The sequence below is a fragment of the Corylus avellana genome, chromosome 11 (assembly GCF_965113065.1).
Source record: "Corylus avellana chromosome 11, dhCorAvel1.hap1.2, whole genome shotgun sequence".
Taxonomy (NCBI): Eukaryota; Viridiplantae; Streptophyta; class Magnoliopsida; order Fagales; family Betulaceae; genus Corylus; species Corylus avellana.
The window spans coordinates 8,816,568-8,831,448 of NC_142500.1; the positions used below are offsets into that span (position 1 = coordinate 8,816,568).

Consider the following 14,881-nt stretch of genomic DNA (forward strand, 5'->3'; position numbering starts at 1 on the left):
GTTGGCGATCAAGTATTCCTGAAAGTATCACCGATGAAAGGCGTGATGCATTTCGGTAAAAAAGGAAAGTTAAGTCCAAGGTATGTTGGCCCCTTCTTAATAACCGAAATTGTAGGACCGGTAGCGTACCGATTTGAGTTACCACCTGAGCTAGCAGAGGTGCACTACGTGTTCCATGTATCAACATTAAGAAAATATGTACATGATCCCCCGCACGTTATTGATTTCGAACCACTTCAGAGTCAAGCAAATTTAAGGTATGAGGAGCTACCGGTACAAATTCTAGATCGAAAGGAACAAAAAAAACTCAGAACGAAAACCATTGCTCTAGTTAAAGTTCTCTGGCGTAATCATGACGTAGAAGAAGCTTCTTGGGAACTAGAACAAGAAATGCAGGACAAATATCCACATTTATTCTAACCAGATATATCACTCGGTAAGTACATATATATACACATATTATTACATGGTAAATGGCATTTTATGATTGCTTATATGGGTATTGTTCAAAACTGCAAAAGTTGAGGGATACCTTGGAGATAAGAAGTGATATTATTAAATGCTCCAGTCGATGTTTTGAGTTGATAGATAAATCATGGTATTCTATAAAAGAGTAGTACCTAAGTTAAAACATTGAAACTTAAGAAGTAGTACGTCGGAGCTATAGAGTATATGAATAGAAAATTGATGAACATAATTTTCTTACACCATTTTTCTTAGAATATTACTGTACGATAAAAGGTTAGGGATTAAGTGTAAAATAAGACTAAGGATTAGACGTTACAATAAAAATCCGAGTCGCTCATATTGAGGTTATGTGATAATTTGAATGCCTTAATTTCGGGGACGAAATTCCAATAAGGTGAGTAGAATGTAACGACCTAGATTTTAAAACTCTTATTTAAATAATATTAAATAGATTAAAAATATAATCGATAAATTAGAACAATGATATGTGGATTAATGATATTAAATAACTATTTAGTGTTAAAGGTATATTATATTGATTTTTGACCTCTTATGTATATTACTTCAATTCTAAAAATTTAGCTTCACTAATATGTTTATGGGCATAATTCAACCCAATTTAGTAAATAAATTATTTATATTGGCGTTTAGTGAAGTCATAAATTAATTTAAAGCTTTTCAGTTTTTAGCCTAAAAAGCAGTGTCTTAATTTTCATACTGTCTAAATGAAATTAAAACTGCAAAAGAAAGATACTAAGGCTAGCCACTTTTATTGAAAGCTTAAAGTCTTCTAGTAATGAGGGTTATAGGAAATATCATGATTATAACAATTTAATAAGGCAAGTGGCAAAGTGGGAATGCAAATAGTTAAAGCCTAAGTTGAATCGGAAACTTTGTACAGGCTAAAACTAGACTCAAACGAACTCGGATGAAGTCGAACCAAAAATATAAAATGTTTGTCTCAGAGTCCTCTATCTACATTCAAAATTTCATGTCAATCAGAGTACGTTTGGATATTGAAAAATGGATCGAGATATATTGCCCTCATTTTGGACGAAAATACTATTTGGTATAGAGCATGAAATATTGACTATGTTCATTCCTTTGGTTAAATACATCTCAACCCTTATATCAAATGTGTAAAAATAAATCCTGACCATTCATTCTCTTATAAATAGAGCCTAAGCTAAAGTCACTTTCACTTGAGTTTTTACAATTATAGAACAAGTAAAATTGTTTGCTTCTCCTTTCATTTTATTTCTTAGTTCTAGTCAAATACCATATAGCTTAGATCTTCCTTGTAGTGTTCAAGTGTACTTATTTTTCTAAACTAGCTACCTAGAGAAGATTTGGTGGAGTTAAGGATTATTGGGTAAGTGTTTCTTATATAAATATCATGATTTATTGCTTGTATCGCCTGTTCTCATTTAATTGTTTAAAGACCCAATAAGTGTATAATGTAAAATAAAGTAATAGATACAAGTGAATTAATAATAATGAGTTAGTGGACAAAATCAATTAAGGGCTTATGATATTATCTATATGTTATTTACTTTACAGCTTTTACATTCAGCCATTTATTTTATTGTCATTTAAATTTTAATTCATATTTTTGGCGGTTAACCCCGGAATATGAATTCAGTATTTACATTCAGTCATTTCTTTTATTGTCATTTAAATTTTAATTCATATTTTTGGCGGTCTTCCCCAGAATATGAATTTAGTATTTACATTCAGTCATTTATTTTATTGTCATTTAAATTTTAATTCATATTTTTGGCCGTTATCCCCGGAATATGAATTCAGTATTTACATTCAGTCATTTCTTTTATTGTCATTTAAATTTTGATTCATACTTTGGTAGGTACGGACCATTGGTCTCATTTCCGAAATATGAGTCATGCTTTATATATATTATTTATAATACTAGTTTGTATTTAATGATACTGGCCATTGGCCTTGTCACCAAAAATGAATTCAGGCATAAAGCTAGTTATAAGTGACTATCTTAGATTAATATAATAAAATGGGTAAGTAAAGATGAAGTGACAGATAATAAATAAATATAAAAATATGAGAGTCTTTAAACAATGATATTATTGGAGAATGAATTAAGTATTGTTTGTATGTATGTATTTATATACAGAAGTGGAGCAGAATACTACACTAAGGAGTGTAAGTATGGATATACTTACTGAGTACTAGCTTTGTTTTATTGTTATAGGAATTCTTATTTTGTCTTATTAATATAATTTTGCAATACAACTGTTGCATAATGTGTCTAATAAAATTGACTGATAAGATAGCCACCTTAAGAACAAGCTGGGTGGACGGGGGTATATAAACGTCCAACAGGCCTAATATATAACTAAGCTGGGGCAGTGTAGTTGCCAGCACCAAACAGGTAAACCTCTAAAGTGTGAGGGACATAACGGACGTAAGCGGGTTGGGAGCTCATGACAAGAGGTCTGAAGAAAGATTATCATAAAACACAAACTAATCTGTCATTATGCTGCATTTACAACTCATTCTTTATTATATATTTTAGTCTTTAATCTTACTTTTTCAAACTAGTCTTTTTAGTCTTTGTTTCTAGGAAAATAGATTACTCACTTGTTTGCTTATGTAAATATTATAACGTTATCTTTACATAGATCTTGATGCAGGAATAGAAAGTAAGGACGATGGTCCTTTTCCTGGTTTTGATGGCTGATAAACCATCTACTGCAGGATTGATGCTTACTCTATGGAGCAAGACTCATTTATGTTAATCATTTTTTATTACGTATGGTAATGTGTGTGAACTTAATAAATATTACTATATTAATTTAGGTGCCGTCTGTGGCATATATTTGGTATACCTAGTGTGTACATATGTTGTAATGAAAACCATGTTTCTATTTTATATCATTTCGAAGTATTTCAGTCAGCTCAATTGTGTTTTGTAAGTTATTCCTAGGTCATAGAAAAAGAAAAAAAAAAAAATATACATACTCCACTGTAAGATTGTATTTTCTAAAGTTGCAGCGTCACAACTTCTATATTTGCTAGCTCAAATATGGGGCGTTACATAAATTGTAGGAGATCTTGATCCTCCGTTACCACATCGAAAAACTATAATTAAAAAAAAAGTAGATAGTAGAATAAATAATATGTTGGAGTTTGTATAGAAAATGTTGTAGCTAAAATAACCATTGCTGTAAAAAAAACTACAGTACCCATTAATTTTAGGGTATCTGTGAGGTTAATTTCTGAGTTGACGCGTGAAAACAGATAAGTCCTCAATTTTTGTTTTTTTTTTTGTTAATTAATTAATTTATTTTTCTTTAGTTTTAACTTCCTAAATTTATCGAAAATGTGCAATAAATCCTCACATCGCTTTTCTATTCAAAATTTTGCTATCCATTAATGTCACATCAGCATTTTTGACACATCACCTTAAAAATATTAATGTAATTAAAAAATCAAATCTTAAAAAAACAAATGAATGGGTGGCCAGTAGTGGGGCAGCCACTCCTAACTCAACCCGAATGAGGCTGGTGCAGGCTACCCCCATAGGGTTCAGGGCGACCTACGAGCCACCCCATGGAGGTTAGGGTAGCTCATGATCCAACCTGTAAGAGGGTTACGAGTGGCCGCAAGGCACCCCTAACCCCCTAGGATGGCTTGCAACCACCTCCAATGAAGGTCAGGGATGGCTTGCGGCCTATAAGGGGGTTACAAGTGGTTGCAAGCCACTCCTAACACCCTGGGGGATGGCCGTAAAGCCACCCCAGGGTGTTAGGTGTGGTTCGCAACCACTTATAATTTTTGACACATAACCTTAAATTATTAATTTTATTAATTTAATTAAAAAATTGAATCTTAAAAAAATTAAAAATTAAAAATTAAAAAATTAAAAAGAAAAGAAAAGAAAAGAAAAGAATGAATGAAGGGATGGCCAATGATGGGGTAACCATCATGCCCACCCCCAAAACCCCTATGGGGCTGGTGTAGGTCACCCCCATAGGGGTTAGGGGGGACCCGGATCCCCAGCAATGGGCAACAAATTGTCTATAAAAAATTTCTTCAATCTTGGCCATTCAAAGTATCTAAGGATCTATAAGCTACCACGTGTCTCATTAATAATAAAATAATAAAATAATAAAATATTATTTAAAATTTTAAAGAATGTATATATAATAGAATAATAAAATAAACTAAAAAAATATGGGTGGCTGGCCAGCCCAGCTGAGCTATGGGGTGGCCATATCTGACCCCCCTTTCTCCTGTTCACTTCTTACAAAATATTATTTAAAATTTTAAAAAATATATATATAATAGAATAATAAAATAAACTAAAAAAATATGGGTGGCCGGCTAGCCCAGCTGAGCCATGGGGTGGCCATATCTGACCCCCCTTTCTCCTGTTCACTTCTTACCCTCTTAATAGTGCCCAAATTTGAGATATCATCCTCTGCTTGAATTAATGCCACCTCCCCAAACCTCCCTCATTGCATTCCTCCCCAAAATCAGGATAAGCTATCTGCTCCTGCAAGCCAGCCCCCACCACTGGAGGATTTTTGATCTGGGTCAGCACTCCCAGCCCTTCCCCGCGGCTCTCAGCAACCTGCGCATCCATACCCAGCACCTTCGACAGCATCTGCATGGTCCCCAGAACCTCGCCGCCACCTAGATAAACTTCCGGCGCCGAGCCCTCCCTCATAGGAAACACTTGGGTAGAATCAACTTGGAGTTATTGGAGTCACTGGAACCTGGTCTTATGTGATGGAGATTCTTGCACCCAAAGCCTGATTAGCAGGGAACTTCAGTCCCTCTGCTTGCACCAAACCCACAACATGGCCGGTCAGTTTCCCGTCTTCTTCGTCTTTATCATCGTCGTCGTTTTCGCTGACGCCGTTTTCCGACAGTGAGGGCAAGAGCGAGAGTTGCGGGCCGCCGGTGTTGGACTCGGCGTCGCAGGTTATGTCCGGCATTGAGTTTACGGGGCCGGCGTTGAAGATGGATTCGCCGGAGACTGGGTTTTGGGCTGAGGAGGATGTAAATAATATTTTATTTGCTTATTATTTTATTTTACATTTATTTTTTTTAATGTAAATAATATTTTATTAATTTATTTATAGTGAGACACATGGTTTGATGGTGGCTCTTAGATGATATTAGACGGTTCAGATTTATAAAATTTAGAATGGGCAATTTTGAGCCCATTGCCGAAGGGGAATAACTTCAATTCGGTCAAGGCAAAAAGGGGGGGTTTTCTGCCCACCACTCACAAGCTGACACCTCAGCTTAGCACATAAACTCAAAATGAGAACGAAACACCATATTATTCCTCTCACATTGACCTGCCACCCACCTCCGCCTGAAGTCGCCGCCCCGAAAACGCCGCTTCCGCTTCTGCCCCTTAGGGCCACCCCAGCCACCACGGCGCAGCCACCCCGTGGCCTGGGAGTGGCCGCACGGGCCCACCCCAGCCAGATCTAGGGTGGCCTGCGAGCCACCCCGTGGCCTAGGAGTGGCTGCGCGGGCCACCCCGTGGCCTGGGAGTGGCCGCGCGGGCAACCCCGTGGCCTGGGGATGGCCGCGCGGGCCACCTCGTGTCCTGGGGGTGGCCGCGCCGGCCACCCCGTGGCCTGGGGGTGGCCACGCCGGCCACCCAGATGGGGCTGGTGGTTCCTCATTTTTTTTTGTTTTGGTGTTTTGTTCTCATTTTAAGTTTTTGTATTTTTCTTAAAATGTTGATGTGTCATGTTGTGATTGGTGGGCAGAAAACCCATGTTTTCTGCCACAACCGTATGGCAGCAACTCTCATGCCGAAGATCTCGATCTGGTTAGGGGTGGCTTGTAAGCCACCTTGATGGGGGTTGGGGTGGCTCGCGGCCACCCTGTAGGGGGTTACGGGTGGCTCGCTTAACCCCATGGGAAGGCTTGCAGCCACCCCAAATGGGGGTTATAGGTGGCTGCAAGCCACCCAAGGAGTTTGGGGTGGCTTGTGAGCCACCCTGTAGGGGGTTACGGGTGTCGTGAACCACCCCTAACCCCCTAGGGTGGCGGCCACCCCCAAGGTGTTAGGGGTGGTTGGCTTGCGGGCACCCCCAATCCCTTATGGGGTGGCTCACGAGTCGCCCCAACTCCCATGGGGTGGTTCATGGGGGTGGGCCACCCCGTAGAGGGGTTACGAGTGGTCGCGAGCCATCCTCATAGGGGTTAGGGTGGCTTGTAGGCCACCCCTAACCCCTATCTCATGGGTGGTTTGGAGTGGCTGCCTCACTGTTGAGCACCCATTTATTTTTTTTTTTTTTAATATTTGATTTTTTTTAATAAAATTAATATTTTAAGGTAATGTATAAAAAATGATGATGTGGCATTAATGGACCGCAACATTTTGAACACGAAAGCGATGGGAGGATCTATTGCACATTTTTGATAAATTTAGGAAGTTAAAACTTAGAAAAAAAAAGAAAAAAAAAAAAAAGAAAGAAAGAGGAGTTAATTTGTTTTCACATGTCAACTCAGTGATTAATCTCACAAATACCCTTAATTTTACTTCTTTTTTTTTTTTTTCTTCATGTTACACTTAACCTAAATCTAAACCATTGAAAAAAAATTAAGCGAGATCTCAATTCCTATTGTTTATATGTTATTTCTTAAAGCTTAAAGCTTCCCTCTATTTCTTTTTTAGCACAAATTTCTGTCAAACTAGTTTATAGGAAATTTCTTTCAATTTATTCTAATAAGTGACAAGTGTCGTTTAATATTTTTGAGTTTCTAAAAAAAATTAATTTTTGGGTTCTTAGGTTATTAGAATGATAATAAATGGTTGTTAAGAATATTAAGAAAAAAAAAAAAAGGGGAGGGGGGGGGGGGGGTTTGAAGAGTACACATACCTCTTTAAACTACCATTTAATTGACAATGTTTTCAAAAACTTTCAATTAGGACAATGTATCTCCCAAACTACCATTCAATTGACAATGTATCCTCAATGACAAAAATATTCTTAATAAAATAAAAATAAAAATAAAAATTCTAAAAAAATTAAAATAACTTAAAAAAGAAAAATAAAATTAAAAATTAAAAAGGGCAAAAAGAAAACCCTTGACCGAACCACCCCAAGGCCATGGGGTGGTTGGGGTGGTTCGGCCACCTACACGAATCGCGTTGATCGTGAAGGTCACCAGGTTTGCTACAACATTTTTGAGATATTTGAGAGCGATGAGCTTTATCGGAAGAAGTTTGGAACCGATGAGATACTTCGGCAGCTCCTGAGATGGAGGTGCCAGTTGATGGAGAAGGGCATTCAAAAGCTTGATCTGAAGCTCGGCGATGTCTCTTCATTTATCCAAATCAATGATATGAAGAAGTCCCCTTAATTTTTTATTGCAGTTACCATGTTTGGGAACACCATTTTTCTTAGTTTCTATTTGGTTTTCTTCTGGACTGCGTTCTTTAGAGAGAATTGGGCATGTTCTCTGTATACATTACAAAATGGAGTAATTGATAATTTTGGATACAGATCTTCATAAACGGTCTGTTCTGCTACTGTACTCTCAATGCCCTTATATCTCCTTTCTTAACCCAGTGAACTAAGAGCAAATTCGTTGTTGCTCGCCTAGCAAGCAAGTATTCTTATTTATCTCCCAGAATCACTTTATTGAAGACTCGGTGGCTATATCGATGGAACCTGGCAAAAATTAAGCTCGAAGGAAATTCCTGTTAAGCTTGAAGAGGGAGAACAATTTGCTGATTTTTTTGTTTTTCATTTTTAATTCTTTTTTTGGTAAAGTCCAATTAACCCCCTCAAACTATCACCATAATGACAATTTACCCCAAAACTATCAATTGCGATAATTTACCCCTCAAACTACGAAAACAATGACAATGTACCTCCAATTTTAACAAAATGAAGAAATTGCCTTAACTAAAATTTTTAAAAAAAAAATACAAAAATTTAATTTAATTTTTTTCAAATTTTTAAGGGTATTTTTGTCTTATTAAAAATTTTATAGGAGTAATTTCGTCATTTTGCTAGCATTGAGGGGTACATTGTCATTGGTTTGGTAGTTTATGGGGTTAATTGTCGTAATCAATAGTTTGTGGGGTAGATTGTCATTGGGGTAGTAGTTTGTGGGGGTTAAGTGGACTTTACCCCTTTTTTTAAAAAAAATTTAAATGGATATTGTCATCTTATTAGAAAAAATCTAGGGTTATTTTTGTCTTTTTGATGGCATTCAGAGGCATATTGTCAATTGAATAGTAGTTTGAGGAATAAATTGTCTCAATTGAAAGTTTGCGGGGATATTGTCAAGTGCTTTGTAGTTTGAGAGAGATATGTGGACTTTACCAAAAAAAAGTAAGTGAAATATGACACTTGGCACTTATTAAAGTTGGTTGAAAGAAATTTCCTTTAACCTAGTTTGAAAGAAATGTCTGTCACTTTTTCCTCAGTTAATATGCATTCCTATTGTTTATATGTTTTTGCATTTTTTTTTTCCCTTTTATTACTGTAATGGTTTTATTTAAAAAAATGCGATGTTTTATATTGAAATATATGTTGAAACAAATTTGTGCCACAAGTATAGTAGGAAAAATAGGCTTCACTGCATGATGATAAAAGATGATTTCTTGCTGATTATTTCGTTATCTACGTTGAGAATGAAATTGCTGAAAATTCAAGTGCAAAAATATTAGGAAAAAGTAAACTTTATCCCTTAAAATTTGGGTCGATTTTTAATTGACTTCTAATATTTTAATTTTTATAATTTAGTCCTAAAGTATCAATCTTTTTACAATTCGGTTAAAACCGTTTTAACCCGACGGAACGCATTTTTTAACCCAAAATACCCCTTCCCTGCTGATCTTTCGCATTTCTCATTTCGGTTTTCGGTTTCTTTTTTGGGTTGGGAAGGGATATCGAAGGCCAAGGTGTTAGCGGAGAACGGAGGGGAGGACCCGGTGATTCTCGAGGCGTCGGACCGTATCGGCGGGAGGATCCGGAAGGAAGGAGGATTTTGGGGGCGTGTCGGTGGAGCTCGGTGGCGGCTGGATCTCCGGCGTCGGCAGCAAAGAGTCCAACCCCGTCTGGGAGCTCGCCAACCAGTCCGGCCTCAGCACCTGCTTCTCTGAGTACTGCTGCTGCTCCTAATTCATCTACCATAGCCGAAGCCCAAGCACCCCGCTCAAGTACTGCATTGGCAAATGCAGCAAACCTGGGTCTTTCTCTAGTGGCAATAATGGTGCTCAGTTTGTTGTTCTCTATGGAATACTAAGATGATGATGATGATGATGGATCAATTATAGTCCGTGCCATAAGAGATTGATAATGTCTATGTCTATCTCAGATGATGATCTTGTTCTTGCTCAAGATCATCATCTGTTGCTGATAAGTTGTTAGCTTGACAATGAGAACGGAAAAACAAAAACACTGTTAGATAATATTATATTATTATTATTTACCTTCTTTAGTATTCTAGGGTTACTAGGTTTACCTTTCCTTATTCTACTAGGTCTGTATTATTCGCCTATATATAGGCCTCTTCTGTACATTATATTTTGTGATTCAATATACAACCTTATTCTCAACATGGTATCAGAGCACAGGTTCTGAATCACCTCAAAATTTTTCGCGTCTAAATATTTTTCCTCCGGCGCCGCCAGTGTTATCCGGCGAATCCTTCTCTCTGATCCTCACGGTTCTCTATCTTCTCCTCAAGGTTTTCAGCGTATCACTATACCGCTTGAAAGCCCGGAAGACAACCGTCCTAGAGCCGCCGCACACAGCCATATCGGAGCCTACACGCGCCCTCACGCGCCGCTCAAAGGTTCGGCAATTCCGCCACTGCCGTCCAGCCACCGCCCGCCACGGTGGTCCGATTGCTTCCCTCAGGCCACCAATCGATAGATCTGCTCCCCAGGATTCCAGAACAGGCCCCAGATCCTCCATACGAGCCTTTACGCGCCCCCACGCGCCACCAGAAGTTCCGCGCGTCAGATCCATGCGCCAGTACACGCCTCCTCTGTTCGCGCGTGTACTACACGCGCCATCGCACCCACGTGCCACGCCATCCTTGCCACGTCAGCCCTAATTGCCACGTCAGCCTAGCCACGTCAGCCCTACGTGCCACGTCATCAGTGACACGTCATTAGTGCCACATCACCGGGCCACGTCATCAGTATCAGTCAGACCTTGCCACGTCATTAGTGCCACGTCAGCGTTGGCTTTGACCGTTGACCGTTGACTTTTTGTTGACTTCCAGAGTTGACCAGGTGCTTTCTTACCTATTTTTTCGTCCTGATTTCATATTTGTAGTCTGTTTTTGCATTTGAACCTTCCAGATGGCACAAAACGAGATTTTTCATCATGTTCAGACTGTATTGGATGGAACAAACTATATGTTGTGGTCTCAATCTATGCGCAACTTTCTTAAAGGCCGCAAGCTTTGGCTTTATGTCACTGGGGATATCCAAAAGCCAGTTAAAAAGGATTCTGAGGCAGATGAGGCTTTTACCACTCGTCTTATTGATTGGGATAGCAAACATCATCAGATTCTTACATGGTTCCGTAATACCACTATCCCATCTATTTCTGCACTCTTTGGCAGCTTTGATGAAGCAAAGGGTGCTTGGGATATGCTTGCTTCTCGTTATTCTTCTGTAGATGGTGCTCACGAGTATCAGCTTTTGTTTGAACTTTTCCATCTCAGGCAGGAATCTGGTCAGAGTATCAATGATTTTCTTGCCCGCATGCAATTCTTGTGGAACCAAATTGATGTTTCTGATCCTATTTGGAAGGATCCCACTGATGCTCAGATGTATATTACCCGTAGAGATCAACATCGCCTTCACCAATTTTTGATGGCTTTGCGTGATGATTTTGAGCCTGTTCGTGTGCAACTATTACATCGTTCTCCTCTTCCCACTTTGGACACTGCCATCTTCGAACTTGTCCGTGCCGAGACTAGATCGCAGACTATGCGCTCTCAGCCTAGTCATACAGTGTTGGCTGCACCATCCTCTGGCTCCTCGTCATTCCAGCGAGAGTATTATGACAGGTCAGGTACTTCTCGACTCCCTCCTAAGTCTCGCGATAATAATTACTGTCGCTATTGTCGACGGCGAGGGCACACTATTGACAAGTGTTGGCGTAAGGGAAGATCTAATGCACCCACAGCAGCAGTTGCTCATACTGAGAGTGGTTCATCTCCAGCTGCTCCCTCTTCAGTTGCCCCCTCTGGCCACACATCAGGATCCAGTGTCACCTTATCTGCAGCTGACTTCGAGACAATAGTCAACCAGGTCGTCCTATCTCGTTCTGGTAATGCATCTTCCTCTGTCCTCTCAGTTTTGCCAGGTACCTCTTCCTCTTGGCTCTTTGACTCTGCTTGTTGCAATCACATGACACCTCACCCTACTTCCTCTACCACATCTGTACCTTCCCCTCATTCTTCATTCATTCGCACAGCTGATGGCTCCATTATGACTGTTAAAAATATAGGCACTATCAATACACCTTCCCTTTCTGTTCCTGAAGTTTTTCATGTGCCTGGATTATCCTTCAATCTTCTTTCTGTTGGCCAACTGTGTGAACTTGGATATAGACTTGTTTTTTACTTTTCTGGTGTGCATGTACAGGATCCTCGTACGAATCAGACCATTGGGACCGGGCGTAGAATTGGGCATATGTTCGAACTATCATCCTTACATCTCCCCGCCACAGGCATCTCTGCTGCAGCCTCCTCATCATCACCATCTCTTGCACTTTGGCATTCGCGTCTTGGTCATGCATCTGCCTCTCGCGTTCAATTTTTAGCTTCCAAGGGTTTGTTAGGTTCAGTTTCCAATAATTCTTTTGATTGTAGTTCATGTCAACTTGGTAAACAACCGGCTTTGCCATTTAATAATAGTGACTCTCATGCTACTGCTTCCTTTTATTTAATTCATTCTGATGTTTGGGGACCTTCTCATGTTGCTAGTATGAGTGGCTCACGTTATTTTGTTATTTTTGTTGATGATTTCTCTCGTTACACTTGGGTGTTTTTAATGAAATCTCGTTCTGAATTATTGGATATTTATCGTACTTTTGCCAAAATGGTTGAAACCCAATTTTCAAAACCCATTAAGGCTTTTCGTTCTGATAATGCTTTAGAATATACTCAACATGATTTTCAAGCCATTCTAAAACATTATGGCACTGTTTCTATCTTGTCGTGTCCAGGCACCTCACAACAAAATGGTCGAGCTGAACGTAAACTTAGGCACATTTTAGACACTGTCCGTGCTCTTCTCATTTCCACATCTGTTCCTACCCCGTTTTGGGGTGAAGCCACTCTCACGGCTGTCTACACAATCAATAGGTTGCCTACCCCTATCCTTGATAATTGCACTCCTCATGAGCGGTTGTTTGGCTCTATCCCTTCATATCATCATCTCCGTGTCTTTGGTTCTGCCTGTTTTGTTTTACTCCAGCCTCATGAGCGCACCAAACTTGAGCCTCGTTCTCGGTTGTGTTGTTTTCTTGGATATGGAGTGGAACACAAGGGCTACCGGTGTTATGATCCTGTGTCTCGTCGTCTTCGCATCTCCCGTCATGTAGTTTTTTGGGAGCATCGACTATTCCACGACGTCGGCAAATTCAGCATGCCATCATCCCCTCCCTTTACTACCCTGCCTGAGTCTCTCTCGCTAGAACTGTAGTCATCTGATGCCCTCGAAGCTGCTTCGCCTGTGTCCCCAAGTTCTTTGCCTGCGTCCCCAAGTTCTTCGCCTGCCTCCCCAGGTTCTGTTCCATCTGAGGATCCAGTCTGCACTCTATCACCTGACATTCGTCGATCCACCCGAGTAAGATCTCTTCCTTCCCATTTACAGAATTTTCATTGCTTTCATGCCTTAGCTACCTTGCACGAGCCTCACTCTTTTCGTGAGGCCTCCACTAACCCTCTTTGGCAGGCTGCGATGAAAGAGGAACTTGATGCTTTACACAAGAACAATACATGGGATCTGGTTGACTTACCTCTTGGAAAATCTGTGGTCGGGTGTAAGTGGGTTTACAAAATCAAGACTTGTTCCGATGGTACTATTGACAGGTACAAGGCTCGACTTGTGGCCAGAGGTTTTACTCAGGAATATGGTGTGGATTATGAGGAGACTTTTGCTCCAGTTGCTCGCCTCTCTTCTGTGCGTGCTCTGTTGGCTGTTGCAGCCTCTCGGCATTGGTCACTTTGTCAAATGGATGTCAAAAATGCCTTCCTTAATGGTGATTTAAGTGAAGAAGTTTATATGCAGCCACCTCCTGGATTATCTCATCCTACAAACAAGGTTTGTCGTCTTCGTCGAGCACTCTATGGGCTTAAGCAAGCACCTCGAGCATGGTTTGCTAAGTTTAGCGCCACTATCTCTCGACTTGGCTACTCCATCAGTTCTTATGATTCTGCCTTGTTTATTTGCCGCACAGACCGGGGTACCATACTTCTTCTACTATATGTTGATGACATGATTATCACTGGGGATGATATGACTGGTATTCAGGAACTTAAACAGTTTCTTAGTCAACACTTTGAGATGAAAGATCTTGGCCCTCTCAGCTATTTTCTTGGTCTTGAGATCTCATCTTCTTCAGATGGTTATTATTTAACACAGGCCAAGTATATATCTGATCTACTTTCTCAGGCCAATCTTACAGACAGTAAGATTGTCGAGACACCGACTGAGCTTAATACTCGTCTCACTCCTCATGATGGCGAGCCTCTTCATGATTTTACCTTATATCGGCACTTAGTTGGCAGTCTTGTCTACCTTACTGTCACTCGACCTGATATCTCGTATGCTGTCCATCAGGTGAGTCAATTTATGGCTGCTCCTCGCTCCACTCATTTCTCAGCTGTTCTACGCATTCTTCGGTATCTGAAGGGGACATTATTTCATGGGCTTTATTTCTCCTCTCAGTCTCCTATACAGCTGCATGCTTATACTGATGCTGATTGGGCGGGTGATCCAACAGATCGTCGCTCTACCACTGGTTATTGTTTTCTACTTGGCACCTCGCTTATTTCTTGGCGAAGTAAGAAACAGACTGTTGTTGCTCGATCTAGCACAGAGGCAGAATATCGTGCTCTCGCTGACACTACCGCGGAGCTTCTTTGGTTGCGATGGTTGTTACAAGATATGGGTGTCTCTCTTTCTTCTGCTACTCCTGTATACTGTGATAATAAAAGTGCTATTCAGATTGCTCATAATGATGTTTTTCATGAACGGACAAAACATATTGAGATTGATTGTCATTTTGTTCGTCATCATCTTCTTCAGGGCTCACTACAACTTCATTCTGTCACGTCCCGTGATCAGCTCGCAGACATCTTTACAAAGTCACATCCTCCAGGACGTTTTCGTGATCTTGTGTCCAACCTCAAGTTGGTCTCT

The 14,881-nt window shown here is 40.1% G+C and overlaps 1 protein-coding gene across 1 annotated transcript; it reads left to right on the forward strand.

Annotated features, from left to right (window-relative positions):
- Nucleotides 1-11,022: 11,022 nt before the first annotated feature.
- LOC148583069 (uncharacterized) lies at nt 11,023-13,159 on the forward strand. Its single transcript, XM_088511529.1, has 2 exons — nt 11,023-12,284; nt 12,681-13,159. The coding sequence occupies exons 1-2, from the start codon at nt 11,096-11,098 to the stop codon at nt 13,157-13,159; spliced, it is 1,668 nt and encodes a 555-aa protein (XP_088367655.1). The 5' UTR covers nt 11,023-11,095.
- The last annotated feature ends 1,722 nt before the right edge of the window (nt 13,160-14,881 follow it).

Coding starts and splice junctions, on each gene's coding strand:
- LOC148583069 (XM_088511529.1), top strand. CDS start 11,096: ATGCTTGCTTCTCGTTATTCTTCTGTAGATGGTGCTCACGAGTATCAG. Junction 12,285..12,680: donor TCAATTTTTAGCTTCCAAGG/GTTTGTTAGGTT, acceptor TGTCGTGTCCAG/GCACCTCACAACAAAATGGT.